General features: G+C 49.3%; 1 protein-coding gene across 1 annotated transcript; it reads left to right on the top strand.

Annotated features, from left to right (window-relative positions):
• Positions 1-893: 893 nt before the first annotated feature.
• LOC129679297 (immunoglobulin omega chain-like) lies at positions 894-1391 on the top strand. Its single transcript, XM_055610321.1, has 2 exons — positions 894-939; positions 1027-1391. Exons 1-2 carry the CDS (start codon positions 894-896, stop codon positions 1389-1391), a joined length of 411 nt encoding a protein of 136 aa, XP_055466296.1.
• The last annotated feature ends 14224 nt before the right edge of the window (positions 1392-15615 follow it).

The following is a 15615-nucleotide window of genomic DNA, read 5'->3' on the forward strand; positions in this document are numbered from 1 at the left end:
CAGAGACATGCTTGTAACGGTGACTGGACAAGGCTGCTCAAAGTTCTCTGTGTCAGCAAGAAGCCTGCCCCACCCTCCTTTGGCCAATGGTGATGTTGGTCAGTGAGGTAGCAGGAAGAAAAGTTTCCATCCTTGGCCAGGATGTGAACTCCTGTAGGTACAGGTGCCACACCCGTCACGTTTTCATAAGGATGCCAGCTTACTGGCTCAGGCCCCGGCCCCTGGCCTCATTTAAGCTTGATTACTCCTAATAGCTCCTATCTGCACATATAGGCCCACTGGAGAGCATGGGTTCAATGTGAGAGTGAGGTACGGTTTAGTCTGTAGCAGCGCATGTGTAGTGCGCTGAGGAGAGCAGGAAGCGGGTCCCCTGCTACTTTTTCATTTTAAAGCCGCTTTTCTCTTGAAGTAAGATTCAGGTTGAAGGCTCTTCTGGAGCCTAGAAGGTGTTAGAGCATCCCTTTCCTCCTGAGGACCCCAATTTTCTGCTGCATGAACAGGTGTTTTCACTACCCCAAAGATGTATCAGTTCACCAGGCGTTTAAACATGAACAAGAAATCTGTTTCCGTGGGGTTCAGCTTCTCAGGGGGGAGTTGAGGTCACTCTCCCTCAGGGAGATGAGCCCACCAGTCAGCTCCTGGGTTCTGGCCCATGAGTTTCTAGCAGGTGCTTCCTCCCAGAATGCTTCCACAGGTCAAACCTGGAGCCACAAAGGGTGCTGTTAGATCATTCTAGTAAATGAAGTTGTAGAGCCCAGAAAGCCTGGGAGGGTGGTGAGCAGGAACCAGGAGTGCAAGGACCCACTCCTCAGAGAGGGTGGAGAGTGCTTCCCAGCTGACAAGGACCCCAGGAGCAGTGGCTGTGGGGGGCAGGGTGCTACAGGTCTTGAGCCATGGCCTGGAATTCTGTCTTACTCATGCTGCTGGCCCACATCACAGGTAAGGGAACTCTTGGACCCCAGAGCTTTTTTTCCCCTTCTCTTGCCTCTCTCTGTCTCAGTGATGGGCACTCTTCTATCTTCCTAGGTTGTGGCTCTCAGCCAATGCTGCATCAGCCACCATCAGCCTCTTCCTCCCTTGGAGCCACCGTCCGTCTCACCTGTACCCTGAGCAGAAACCTTAACATCCGCGTTTACAGCATTTACTGGTACCAGCAGAGGCCAGGCCACCCTCCCAGGTTCCTGCTGAGCTACTTCTCACACTTAGAGAAGCACCAGGGTCCCAAGGTGCCCCCTCGCTTCTCTGGATCCAAAGACATGGCCAGGAACCTGGGGTATCTGAGCATCTCTGAACTGCAGCCTGAGGACGAGGCTGTGTATTACTGCGCTGTGGGGCCCCGGAGGCAGGAAAAGGAGAAAGGAATGGAAAGACTGTGGAGAGGAGAAAAGTAGCTTACAGATTCCGGATCCCAGGTTCTGGAGACCCTGAAGTGAAGACTGAGTTTGCTTTGCTAGCCTAGGCTGGTAGAGGGAGGCGGGGTAGAGCATGGGGCTTTGCAGAGAGCCAAGGAGGGAGATGGAGCCATCTAGCACTTCCTTGTATTGCAATGTTTCAGTGACCCCCATCGGAGGCTGGATTATAGAATTAAAGCTGTTTTTCTGAGATTGGCTTGGCTCTTTTTTGATAGCAGAACTAATTTAAGAACTGGCTAGGTCAAAGGTCCCCAGAACCTAACTAATCATGATCAGCTTGGCCAGGCACCATGAACAGCATTTGCCTGAGCCTTGATCATGGGACAAATGGATGGCAGAAACACCTTGGAGGGGGGACCTCCTTGCCAAGGACGAGGGTCTCCTATTGTCATCTCCACAGTCACAGAGTGAAGGACCTTAGCCAGCACCATCACTGGGCCTCAGCTTTGCGGGAGAGCAGGGGCCAAGTGACAGATCTAGAGCACATTCTCCTCATTGGTACAAGTGGTGTTTCAAGCTGGACAGACCTTTGTCATGGGGCTGCCTGTCCTGTGTATTGTGGGTGTTGAGCAGATGGCTGCAGGGAAGGCCCCAGGGTGAGAGAGATGCATCTACCTCCTGTGCAGGGGCGTGAGGGGCCAGCCAGCATTTTCTCAAAGGCCAGAAGTTACCAGCCTTGGCTCTGTGGACCACACCCACTGTGTTGAAATACCCAGTTCTGCCTTTAGAGCAAAAAAGCAGCTGCAGATGGCAGGTGAGTGGCCAGTGTGTCTGTTACTAAAGCTAACTTAAGAGACAGCCTGGACAGAGCATGACATGGCCCTCTTTGCAAACGCTGACCTTGCCTGGGAGGACCAGCACAGCTCCTGCCTGGGCTTCAGCAACCCCTGCTTGGGGTGTCATCAGGGGCCTTCCCAGCTTTTCTTGACTGACAGTTTTGGGTTCTGAGCCATAGCCAGTGGACAGACCTTGAGAGATGAGGTGCACAGTCCACTGAGGCTACACTAGGCTTGATGGCTGCAGGGGGATGTGCTCTGAAGTGAGAGCCTGTATGAGAGCATCTGTACTGTCTGGTAGTGCTTTACCTCAGGGAGGTGCCAGCCAACGGTATCCTTCCTGGCTTCAAACTTGATCGAGAATACCCATTTGCCTCGGCTAAGTGATCCCCAGGGTCCTCTCCTGCGAGGTGGACACGTGTGCCATTCTTGCCTCCTGTAGCCCGTGACTCTTGGGAGTGTTCAGGCCTTCCCTTCTTCAGACCACCAAGGTCTTTGGACATGGCCTGTGCCCTGTGGAAAGGGTCCAGGGAGCGTGACACAAGGACAGCTCTGAGGTCTTTTGCTCTTACTTACATGCCTCCCTCCTGCTCTTGTCTCTCACCATTTGAGATTCCATGCTGTAACAAGGAATCCAGGAAACAGCTCCGATTTTATTTAGCCCCCTCCACCATCCAGTCCCTCTGATCCCACCAGTCAGAGGATGATGAGGGCTTAGGCATGGACTATCTGTGTCTGGCCCAAAGCCAACATTTTATTTATATGAAATAATAACATTGACTGGCTTAAAACATCTTACTTTATTATTACTTTATTTATTGTGTGGGTGCCATGGCACATGTGTGGAGGTCAGGGCACAACTTGGGGAGTCACCTCTCTCTTAGAGTAACGTGGGCCTCTGGTCCAACTCAGGTCCTAAGACTCGGCAGCAAACACCCTTCACCGAGCTCGGCTGTCTTGACGACCTACCACTGACTAACCTACATGAAATGCTTGACATACTTACCTGTCACGCGTGTGGCCTGTTCTTCCATCCGCGTTGTTTCTCTACTGGCCAGCCTTAGACTCCCTACCTCTCACCCTGCTGTAGCCTTGACTTGTCCTCCATCTTGCTGTTCCTTCATCCAGACTTGCCCTAGCTCCACCTCTGTCTGCTCCCTGTACTCTATGCACGTGGGCAAGCCACATCTGGAGCTCCCATTTTTTTTTTTTAGTGGCACAATAAAAAAATGTAAATTATGATTTTATTTTATGAGCCTTTTGCCTATAAGAATGTCAACGACCAGCCACATGCATGCCTGGTGCCCTCGAAGGCCAGAAGAGGGCATCGGATCCCATGCGACCGGAGTTACAGCTGGTTATGAGCCACCATGCTGGTGCTGGGAATTGAACCTGGGCGCTCTGGTGGAGCTGGCAGAGCTGTTTGTCCATTGAGCTGCCTCTTCAGACCTACTGGTGCGGAGATTCTCCACCTGTAGGTTGTACATCAGCTCTCCTACATATCAGATACTTACTTTATGATTCATAATATAAATCATAAAGTTATGAAGTAGCAACAAAATAATGTTATGGCTGGGGGTCACCACAACATGAGGAATTGTATTAAAGGTCACAGAATTAGGAAGGCTGAGAGCCTCTGGACTAGTGGTTACATTTTTAAAAAGGCAATTCAACGTGTTGACATGAATCTGTAGTCCCAGCCCCTTGTTCCCTCGAGGCAGAGGGATTCCTTGAGTCCAGGAGTTTTTTATCTAGGTGACAAAGTGAGGCTTTACATCTCTAAAATAATAGTTTTAAAAAAGTAAAAAGAAACAGGTGAAGTGACTTCCAAGATACATTTTAACACACGTTATCTTTAATATAATAATTTTAATGAGCAACCATTATAACAGGTACGTATGAACATTATTTTTTCTTTGGCACTCCATCTTTGAAGTCCAGTATGTATTTTACAGCCGTGGTTTACCTCAGCTCAGACCCACAACACCTGCATAAGGTGTATGAAAAGAGCACAGACTGATGGGACAGAATTCAGATTCCTCACTATCTAGCCTGTGGGCGCTGGATACATCGGGTCCTGAAATTCCTATTTCTTGTCCCTTTAACCTCCACTGTCCGTTTCTGCTGTGTTCAACTAACTGCCATTGATAAGGTGCCTGGTTCGCTTGGTTGCCTCAAGCCTTCACTCAAGCTGTTAACATTGGGAGCACTTCCTGTCCTGGGCTGTGTCCTCCCTCTGTCTGCACTGATGTGGAGCTCCACAGCCATCTCACCTCCCCCTCGTTGGGCAACCGTTTCCTGGCCACTCTTCAGTTGTTGCCTCCCTCCAGTGGGCAAACGGCCTGTTTTCCTCATTACAGTTAGCACCTGCCTCACAGCTCCGATTTTATTTAGCAAGACTCTTACACTAGCCTGTAAATTCCCAGCTGGCTGGGTGTGAGTGTGATGAACACTCTGGGTGATAGGAGAGGCGGGTGAGTGAGGGAATGCGTGATGAATGCAAGCCAGTGAATTCTTGGCTACTCTAAGTAGGCTCTCATTAGATGGCTGGGGTCATTGTGATTCTCTGAGACTGGGCAGAGGCAGCCTGGATGTTTTTTCACATTTGTGACTGGCCACACTCTCTCACTGCTTTTGTACTTCTGTCTCTCCATCGTCCTGTTTCCCTCTGCCGCATCAGCATGCTCTGACGTCTGACAAATGCAACCAGGGACTGTATGCTGTAACAAAGAAGGGCCTGGAAGAGGAAAGCCTGAAGGCAGCAACCACACAGAAGGAATGTGGCGGAACCTCTGAGCCTGAGGAGAGCTGGTGGAGTGGGCAGGATTCCCAGAGTGTCAGGACCCACAACCCAGTACTGCAAAGACTCTGCTCCAGGAATCAAGAGGACTCCCAGCAGCCATGAGAACCAGGCTGTGACCTATGTGTGAGCTCACCTTCCAAATTCAACAGAAAACAGAACCAAACCAGCTTGGACATGCTGTCAGTGGCTCAAACATTCTGACCTGAGAAAATCCTGAGACCCTGGGGGAGGGGATCTCAGGAGCAACCAGGGTCTTACAGGGTGGCACTTAGAATGAAAGGGCCCGAAAGGTGAGTGTAGCCATGTCCTGGGTTGGTAGAGTAAGTTAGTGGAGGAATGGGGAATCAGCCCATGGGAGCTATTAGGACATAGGCCCTTTTAGCCTGCACTGCATCTTTGTGACGGATGCTCGCTGTCCAGCCTGCTTGTTCATCATGCGGGATAGAAACGGCATATTTTCATTTTAGCATTCTTCTTCCACTTGTTAACTTAAAAAAAGTGCTATTAAGAACCTCCTAGGGTTGAGACAATGACTCACTAGCTAAAGCCCTTTCTATAAAACGTGGGGACCCGAGTTCAAATCCTCAGAACCCATGTAAAAGCTGGGTGCAGTAGCTCACATCTGCAATGCCAGAGCGCCTACGGGAGTTGCAGCGTCCAGACAGGAGAGTATTCAAAAGCTCTCAAGCCATCTAACCTGGTATCCAAAGTATCAAGCAAGCAGGAGACCCTGTCTCAGACAAGATGAAGGACCAACATCTGAGGTTGACCTCTGACCTTCACATGCATACGGTGGCACATGCATGCCCACACTTGCACACACACACACACACACACACACACACACACACACGGACTTGTGCATACACATATCGATGCACACATACTCTATACACATGCCATAAACACACGAAGAAGAAAAGAGTGCCACCTGGGGCACTACTGCAGTCCTAGCTCTCTGGAGAATGAGGCAGAAATCCAAGGCCAACCTGAGCTACATAGTGTAACACCCTATGTTTCAAAGAAAACACCCCAAACGACAAACACCTCAAAACTCTACGCTTCACTGCTAACTCAGCCACTTTGAGAGACTATTTGAATAGTAAAGGCAGGATAAATACTGAATTCTCTTCCCACCCGGTTATCAACCATCACTACACAGAATAGTGAGTATAAAGATGGAGGACACAACTGCTCCAAGGTAGGGTTGAGGGAAAGGCTTATATTGTAGGTCTGAGGGAGACTACAGCCAGAGGCATCTGGAAGAGTCCAGAGCATAGGGGGGAAGCAGTGGATTGAAAGTGATCAGCAAACTGGACCTGGCCATGGCAGGAGACAGAGTGTGGGCAAAGGAGACCAAGGGAAAGGAATAAGAGGGAAGGGGCCAAGAGAGGAAGACCAAAAAAAAAGGGCATGCCCAAAATAACCAGGTTATAAGGGAATGAGAAGCTGGGGGAGAGGAAGCCTAGGAGCTGGAGACATTTCGGGTAGAGATGGGTGTAGAAGGAATCTCTTGTGTATTGTATGGATGAAATACCTGCCAAAAACAACAACCTACAGCCTATGGCTGAGGCAGGAAAAAGGTGAAACATCCAACAGGCAGAAAGGATTCTGGGAGAGAGCCAGGCACGTGGGATTCAGCCGGGAAAAATGTGAAGTCGATGGATGCATGGTGCCTGAGCTGAAGTAACCGGCCACAAGGCAGAATGTAGGTTAATAAATGGATTGTTTTAAGTTATGGGCTAGTTAGAGAGGAGCCTAGCTATATGCCCTAGGTTTCTGTAAAATAATAATTGAGTCTCTTGAGTTGTTATTTGGGGATCTTGGGCGTGGGAGGAAAAAAAACCCTCCTACAACAGATGGGCTGAGAAGAGCTGATAGGAGCCACAGGTACTTGTGACCCCGAAAGCAGCATGTGCTATGCTGTGTGAACAGGCACCACAGACGGCTGTTTGTGCGTTTCTTTTGGACCTGACAGTGATAAGGAAATGGCTAAACGCTAAGGAAATTTCCTTTCCTTAGCAACAGACTTGGGAGAAAAGTAAAAGTAGATACATTCCATGATTTTCTTAAAAAGATAGAGTGGAGTAAAAGAATCCTGCATTTGCACATTATCGAAGACAAAGTCACTCAGAATCCATGAACAAATAAGGTGGAAAGCCGTACATACCAGCGCCCATGAGCCATGACACTCAGCCGCTCTGGTGATGTTGACAAGTTTAGCTAGCGCCCTCTTCTGGTTACCCTGAGGAGCGACATGTGGAGAACAAAGATGCTCTCCGGGTAGATTCTCGCAAGGTTCCAAGAGTAAATTATTTCTAAAGATAAAGGAATAGAAATTCCCCGAGTGTCTTAGTCCCTGATGACATGGAGGAGCAAAACTTGGGCAGCTGTTTTGGAATATTAAGACAAGCATCTTCAATTGCCTTAATCAAAGCTAGCCATGGATCATATTTTTCACAGATATGAATATATACAGATAAGCATGTCCCTGCCTCGTGAGACTTCACATGTGCAAGAGGAAGCACATTGGTAGCTCCGTAAAGGTCCATTGTAGTTGTTAAGAGTTCAGAACATGGCAACAGCATTGCTAACACTGGGTTAAGTTCCAGTAATTCCCACGGGCTTGTTCCAGACCCTCTGATGCCTACACCTATTTGCTCAAAGACCTGCTGGAGATGCACACACACCTTACTCACATATATGTGTAAATACATATACATGTATTTGTGTGTGCCACAATGTATATGCTATGCACAGAAGTCCTGAGACTATATCTTCGTCCCTTCCTCAACACACCTCCAAACCCACACTGGTTAGACAGGTTTCGGGTTTGTTCGTTTACATTATGAGAGTGGAAAGTCCCACACAGGGTGGAAACTGGACTTTGAATTTTCAGTTTTGATGTTTCCAGGGCTGTCACTGTGTGTCTTGAGCCTCTTGTGATGGGGAAGAATTGTGAACTGTAGCTCCCAGTGCCACAGCGTGAAGTGCTGCCGTGGGGCAGGCAGATGAAATCCATTTCCTATTTACATTTTATCAGAATGAGGCCACTTCGTGGGCCACGGAGTATCTGCATGTTTGAAAATAACTCCAGTCCCGCTCAGTCATAGGGCCGTCACGTCACGGAAGTCATGAACACTGGGAATGGCTGAGGAGTGACATCTAACTCCAGCAACACAGCTCACGTGAGAAACAAGGGGCCACCGCAGGGAACACCCCGAGCCCTCTAGAGACAGGCGCAGGCGCAGGAGCAGCGCAGGCGCAGGCTCAGGCGCAGGCAGATCTCTTTTCAGACAGTCCCCAGTGGTGGGGTGGATGAGCAGGGATTTGACTCCCCTGTGAGAGACGTTGAAACAACCTGCATCTCTGTCCCTCGGTCTACCATTTTTCTTTGGGCCAAAGCACCAGTGCCACAGCTCAGGCTCTGTAGGTATGAGTGCAGATCAGGAACCAAAATTGCCTCACAGTTCTCTTAAATTCTCTCTCCAATAATTAATTCTCTCTCCAATAAAGTTCTCTCTCCAATAATGCCTTTAATTGCAAAATGATACACAATTGCAGAAAGTATTAAAATTGTACCAAACATTGCTTTCTTGTGTGTTTATAAGTCAGTTAACTTTCTCAGATCATAACACTTAAGAATTCCTTTGTGATCACAGTTTGTTGGGCTTCAGACCCGGGCGAGGGGCCCATTTAACCAAAGCAGACCCGGTCTCCAGGTTCTCCCAGTGCCCCTCAGCCCGTACCTGCTACAGGGCATGGCTACCATACCCTGCCCTCCGCCCTCAACTTACCAGCTCGGAGGCAGAGTTTTCTCTCCCTGAGAGGTTCTTCACTATGAAACCTAGCCATTCTGTCCCCCACCCCCAACACTTCCTCTCTCCTTTCTCCTTTCTGTTTGTAGGCATTCTCTCTCTGCCCTCTACGCGGTGACTTCCCTGGCCCTGTTCCTTGGTACTGTATATTCTAATTTGGCTTGAACTGGCTCATTTCATCGATGGAGATAACGTATCATAATTATACATTTTACTTATTGGAAATACCCTGATTCTAGAGTTTGATATATATCTAGAATGGTGCTGCTTCAGTTACATACTTAAACTTTACTGAGAGCACCAGGAATTTACTAATATTGCCATTTTAATAGGAATAATTATCATCAAGCCTCCCCGGACAGCTTTAACTACTCATCACAGTACTGTGATGTAGAGGTATGCCACTGGAGAGCAAAAACACCACTGCATAAGCAGAGCTGCCCATCCTCCCCTCCATGTGCTCAATCCATTCTGTGATTTATGAGTCTCCGTGTGTACATAGGCCAAAGGGAAACCTCAGGTGTCATTCCTCAAGTGCTGTCATTTTTTTTTTTTTCCAGACAAATTCTCTCACTGGCCTGGAACTCACCAAGCGGGTAGACTAGGCTGGTTGGCCACAGCACCCTGGGAATCTGCCAGTGTCCACTTCGCTGGAGGTGGGATTGCAAGTGTTTGACATTTTTTAAACATGGGTTCTAGCACTTTGATGACTGGGCTGTCTCCCTATCCCTTGAGTCTGTTTTAAATGCTTCGTATGACATTGTGCAGATGTCATTGTTAAAGATATTTTTAACAAAGCTGTGTTTCTCCGTCTCTCTTTTAAACCAGCTATCACACAAATAATTGAGACTCATATTTGTTTAATAATTATCTTCTGTTACTCTATTCTTAACCCTCTAAGCTAATCTGGTTTCCTCCCAGTGTACATTCCAGAGATACTTGCACTTTGTAGCTTTGCTTGCTGCGTGCATGCGCTCTCTCTCTCTCTCTCACTCTCTCTCTCTCTCTCCTGGTCCCTTCTGGACATGTGCCAGTGGCTGAAGCCCCTACTTCCTCCTCTAACTCCTCCTCCCTTGGCTGGCAGGAAGTCCAGTCCTATTCTCTCCCCTGCTCATCAATTGGCTGTAAGCTGCTTTATTGACATATCAGGGGACAACTGGGGAGCAGTCGTTTATACAACAGGGTGACACAGGAGATTCTCAGAACAAAGATTGAGGTAGTGGAATGTTTTGGTGTCTTTAAAAAAACACATGTTCTATAAACATGGTTTTGTTTTAGTCCCAGGTGTGGGATATGGGGCTGATTCAGATTGTCCACAGCAGTAAACTATTTGCCTAGTGTGGGCTCTGAGAGGGGCTCTTTGCCAGGGGCAGATAGTTCGATTCCGAGGACTCTGGAAAGAGGATAAATGCCAGAGACCAGAGAGTGTTGGAGTGCTCCGAGAAAGAAAAAGGCTGCTACACCACCCTGCTGCTGCTCCTGGTTGCTGCTGATGCAGTTTGACGAGAAGTTGAAGATATCCTGAAATGAACATTGGACTTGCCCCGAGGAACCCAACAACCCTAACCAGCAGGAAGTAACTAGAGAGAACTACGCCCCCTCTTCCCGCTCTCCTTCTTTCTCTCCTGGTATGGGGGGGGGGGGAGGTGTTGGAAGGGATGAGGGGTAGAGTAGGGAGAAAGAGGCATAAGAAATATAAATAAAGTAATTTTTAAAAGTACGCACACAAGGCGGGCTTTGAGGTTCCCTGTGTGCTCAGGTGCCACACCCAGCGTGGCGGCCCCCAGCTGCCGCCTGCGGATCGAGATGCAGAACGCTCAGTTCCTCCCCCGTACACGTCTGCCTGCACGCGGCCAGGCTTCCCGCCGTGGTGACAGACTAAACCTCTGAAACTGTAAGCCAGCCCCAAACCAAATGCTTTCTTTTATAAGAGTCACCTTGGTCATGTTGTCTCTTCACAGCAGTAAAACCCTAGCTTAGACACAGCGTGGACATTTGTACCCTGCGACAGTGCCTGAAGGAGTGAAAGAAGTTGATGAAGGAAATACCTAAGAATAATTGGAAATTTCACAAGTTCGTGAAAACAGATTGAAGAAGCTCAGAAGCCTCACCCTGAAACATGATCGATCTTCTCAAAAGCACAGGAAAATCTTAAATCAGAGAGGGGCCAGCTACATGGGAGAGATTATCAAATTTAAGTTCTGTGCTGGCTAGTTTTGGCAACTTGATACTGTCCGGGGGTCCTCTGGGACTTCTCCAGTGATTAGGACACATGCTGTCATTCCTAGGACAACAACAAATAACAGAAAATAAAACAGGGCAGGATGACCTCCGTAATTAACTCGAGCAGACTCGAACGCTGATCGCGGGTGGGCTTGGTGAGCGCACAGGCTTGGCGCTTCTTTGTCAAACGTCCGTCCGGGATAGGGCTGCTGATCCGGCGCAGGCAGGCGTGTCTGGCTGCCTGTCCCGGACCATGCCGCAGCCTCAGGGCTGACCGCCCTCCCCACCCTCCACCTCCACCCCCCATCGCCCCCACTCCGTCTTCAGGGCTGACTCCTCCAGTGTGTCCTGGATAGGCCCCACATACCTAGGTGCTGAGCCCACAGCTGCCACCTAGCGAGGGTGCAGCTCAGCAGCTTCCCTGCTCCCGAGCAGTGCTGCAGGCGTTGGGAAGGAGCAAAAGAAATGTATCCCTAAGCACTACCGTTTCCGTTTTCAGACTCCATTTAGTCATAGGAAGAAACTAAATTCAAGGTCCCAGGCCCTAGGAGAACTGGGAACTTCCTCGTAGGTGACGTTGGACCCTTCTGTTGGGATCTAAGTCTTGGCCCCGCTCCTCCGCCGCGGAGCTCCGCCGCTCGCTGCGCCGACGCCGAACCTTCCGATTGGCCTGCCTGCCACGGCTGCAGCCGCCAGACAGGCTTCCTCCCCCCACCCCCCCACCCCCCCACCCCGGCTCCATTGCCCAGGCTGGTCGCGCCGCCAGCCTCCTCCGCCTCCCTCCGCCACCCTTCCCGCGCCGCCTGCCGTGGCGCGTTTGCCGCCGCCCGGCCTGGTTGCCGGCAGCCCAGACGAGAGAGCAACCTTTTCTCCCGCCGCTCCGGTTCCGCGGTCCGTGAAAGAGGTGGAGCCTTTGAACCCCCGCACTTCCCCCTCTTCTGCCTGGATGGAAGCTGAAGGCGCTGCGGTGAAAAGCGGGCTTTCGGCGCTGCGCTCGGCAGTGGCAGCGCTCCCACGGGTCTAGACATCTCAAGCACAACTTCTCCATCTGGCTGGCCAGGTCAAACGAGTTTAATGTTCCCGGGCCCAGGGACCTACTCCTATCCCGATCGATGGAATCCACCTTGTCCAACCTCTTACCTCAAAATGCGATTGGGCAATGTTCCAGCCCACCCTGCTCCCCCTTGCTCTATCTTTTCCACCCTTTAAATATGCCATACAGCTTTCCCTCGGGGCATGGGGTTCAGGATCCCAAACTGGCCACCTCCCTGAGCTCAGAGAATAAAGCTCCCATCTTAAACTTTCGCATCTCAAGTGTAAGTTTTCTCGGCTTCCGTCCTGAGCCCAGCACGGGGCAGAGACATCCATGGTAGTTGCTGCGGGTGCCGGGGCAGTGCATTTTCATTCTGGGTTCTCCCGGGGCAGGAAGTGGGATCCACCGACCTCTGAGCCCCCGGACTCGGTGGCCAAGGCCCTATTCGTGCCTCCAGCTCCGCGTCATTCTGGTGCTCGCTGTGGCCGGCCGAATCCTTCTCTAGGCAGCCGCACCTACCCCACCTTGAAATTGGCCCGTGGAAACCCCACAATACCTGGGGAGTGGTGCTGGGGTCTGAAAGTTCCGAATAGGCCCAGCCCCTTTCTGGTGCGATGATTTCTAGCGGGTTGATAGGTGCGGTCGCCTCGCAGGCAGGTCTTGGGAGAGCCTGGGAAGCTGTGGTGAAGACTGTAAACTGCTGGCCTTCTGGCGGGGTGGGGAAGCTGCACCACACACGCGCGTGTCCCTCCTATCACCGTCCCACAGGGCCTAGCTGGACAGAGATGCTGCTCTGTTTGATTCCCATCTCTCTGCCTTCCATGTTTACCCTACATCCGTGTAAGTAGCGCATGGCTTCACCTTGCTCCTCCCAGCTCCCCTAGAGGTCTTTGGGGGGGCTGCTTAGTAGCTACGTCACAGACGAGGGCTTACTAAACGTCCTGTTGTCATTGTTTGCATCACCTGAAGTAAGAGACTACTGGTCTTATTTTGAGACAAGACAGAAAGGTGGGGGCAGAAGGAATCTCTTGTGTATTGTGTGGATGCAACATTTGTCAACTAAAAAAAAAAAAAAAAAAAAAAAAAAAACCAAAAAAACACCTATGGCTATGGCTGAGAGGAAATAGGTGGGATAGAAAATGACTTAGGTACAAAACTCTAAACTCATCAAGATACGGTAGATAATAGAATACTTTCTCCTAAGTTGCCAAATGCATATGGACTGGACATTGTGAATTTAAGTCTTACCTAGTGGTTTTCATAACAGTTTCATGATTATTATTTTATGCTTGTTTATTATTGAAAAAAAAGAGCCTTTTATTGGACTGAGAAGGGGAATTGTAGAAGGAATCTCTTGTGTGATGTCTGGAAACCCTGCTGTTAAGGTGGCATTTCCAGATAGCCTCTGAGCTCAACATAAAATGATGGACTCTCTTTGTCAGCAGGCTTTCTCTTCTCTGCCTGATCTGGGGAGCCCAAACCCCACATCCTCTAACAGGGGAATGTCATGTAATCCTTAGGGGGGAAAAAAGGGTTTAACTCCCTTTCTCCCAGTAGAACCTGTTCAGCAAGAACCCAGAGACACTCAAATGAGGTTTACCTGGCACTGTTAGCCCCAGTGAATCGAAAAAAAACATTTACCCCTAAAGCCCCTCCTGCTACCCAAGGTCTATAAATGTCCCTGATTCATGAAATAAACTCTCTCATGCTTGCATCATTCCTCCGCCATGACCATCTGTGACTCATCATTTATTCTGGGGAGGGAAGGGCTCCCTTTCTTCCCAAAGAACTCATTGACGATGGACCTCCAGATCCAACACTTGCAAGTCAGGCCAGGCCCTCAGTGCTGCCTCACTTGAGTTCTGGAGCCCTGAGTGCCTTTGAGCCTGTGCTTCACCCTTTGCTGCCCCGGAGTGTGCACTTCTACTTCCTGTCAGGCAGCCTGGTGTCAAGCAGAGCAGAGCAACAGTGTGTTGCATGGCTGCAACACCTGTCAGCCTGTGGCGAATGGATGGGGCAGGAAATAGGTGGGACATCCGTCAGGCGGAAGGGATTCTGGGCTGTAGCCAGGGGCTGGAAATTCAGTCAGCAAGATGTGGGGAAGATGGACACATGCTTCGTGAGCGCAGGTAACCAGCCACGTGGCAGAGTGTAAACTGGATGGAGTATCTTTAAGTTATGATCTAGAGAGAAGAGTCTATAGCAACATAGCCTATGTATTTGAATCTCTGCATCTCGTGAATCATTGTTCTGGGAGCTTGGGGTTGGGAGGAAGACCCTCCTACAAAAGGTGGGAAAATCTGAGGGGCCATGAGAAGGGAGAGAAGCCTCCCACTCTGGAATCCCTCTGAAGCCTTTCCTAGCTGCAGAGCAAGAATCCAGGTACAGTCAATAACAGTTTGAAGCTCCACTTCCTTCCTGGCAAGAACCTGCAATTTTCTAGGCAACTTCACTCACAGGTGGGACCATGGAGTAAAGCCCAAGTGGCTTCTCTTTTCACCATGGGTTACAATTATGTCTCCAGATCCACCTTAAGCATCTCTTAGCAAAAGAGAAAAGAAAAAAAAAATAGGCTTCTTAGCAATCTTTTGAAAGGAAAATGGAGAGCCATCAAAATGGTACATACGGCCAAATACTATGACATTTAATCATCCACTTCCTCTTGAGAAGTTTATACCTACCACACTTGATGGTATTTTACTCTTGGTTGCTTGCTCTTTGAAAAGCCCACACTAACACATTCTATGTGTCTTACTTTCTTCTGGGTGCTTCTTTCTTATATTTCTTATAACATAGCCTAAGAATATATACCTTGAATATATATACCTTAAACAGATGCCTTGAACAAATACCTCAAATAAAATCCCCAGCTCTGAATCACTATGCCAGCTACTCTTGAAATTCTTTTCAGCATTAAATCCACAAATCCAGGTTTGGCCTGAGCTGGGAATTCCCCAGTTTTTCTAGGGTGGCACTGTACAACTCTGTCAGGCTATTCTTAACCACTGACGTTTTCTTCAGCTTCCAAATGCACTAAGATGTGATATTCTGCATGCGTGTAATACAGGTGATTGGCAGTTTCTTTGATGGCAGAACTTTGAAAGGATAGAGAAGCTTGCCACATGAGAACAGATTTGAATTAGCATCTTTACAGACTGTGGAGCAAACATTTTGCCCAGCAGTATTTTTACCCTCCTTTCCAAGATACATTTTGAAATTGCCCAACAAAATATCCTGAGACACATTTCTGCCACAACAGACTCACATGTCTTGGGATAAGCAGATGCACTCTGTTATGTCTTTGGGTCCTGTTTACTTAACTCCTGTTTCTCTCCCAGTTTTCGGTATCCCCGAGTACACCAGAGTGGGGCCCGGGCAGCCCATTGTTCTGATTCGTCCTGGGCAGCTACAGTGGGCAGCCGAGACATGAAAGACAGAGTGCACTGTGGAATCCTTCACTGACCCCATGATCTGGGTGACCCCATGACCCCATGGTCTGGGTGGCTTTGGTGTGCACACCTACCGTGAAGGATAGGGGTAGAGGTAGAAA

The sequence above is a fragment of the Psammomys obesus genome, unplaced genomic scaffold (assembly GCF_907164565.1).
Source record: "Psammomys obesus unplaced genomic scaffold, mPsaObe1.curated_primary_1811, whole genome shotgun sequence".
Lineage (NCBI taxonomy): Eukaryota > Metazoa > Chordata > Mammalia > Rodentia > Muridae > Psammomys > Psammomys obesus.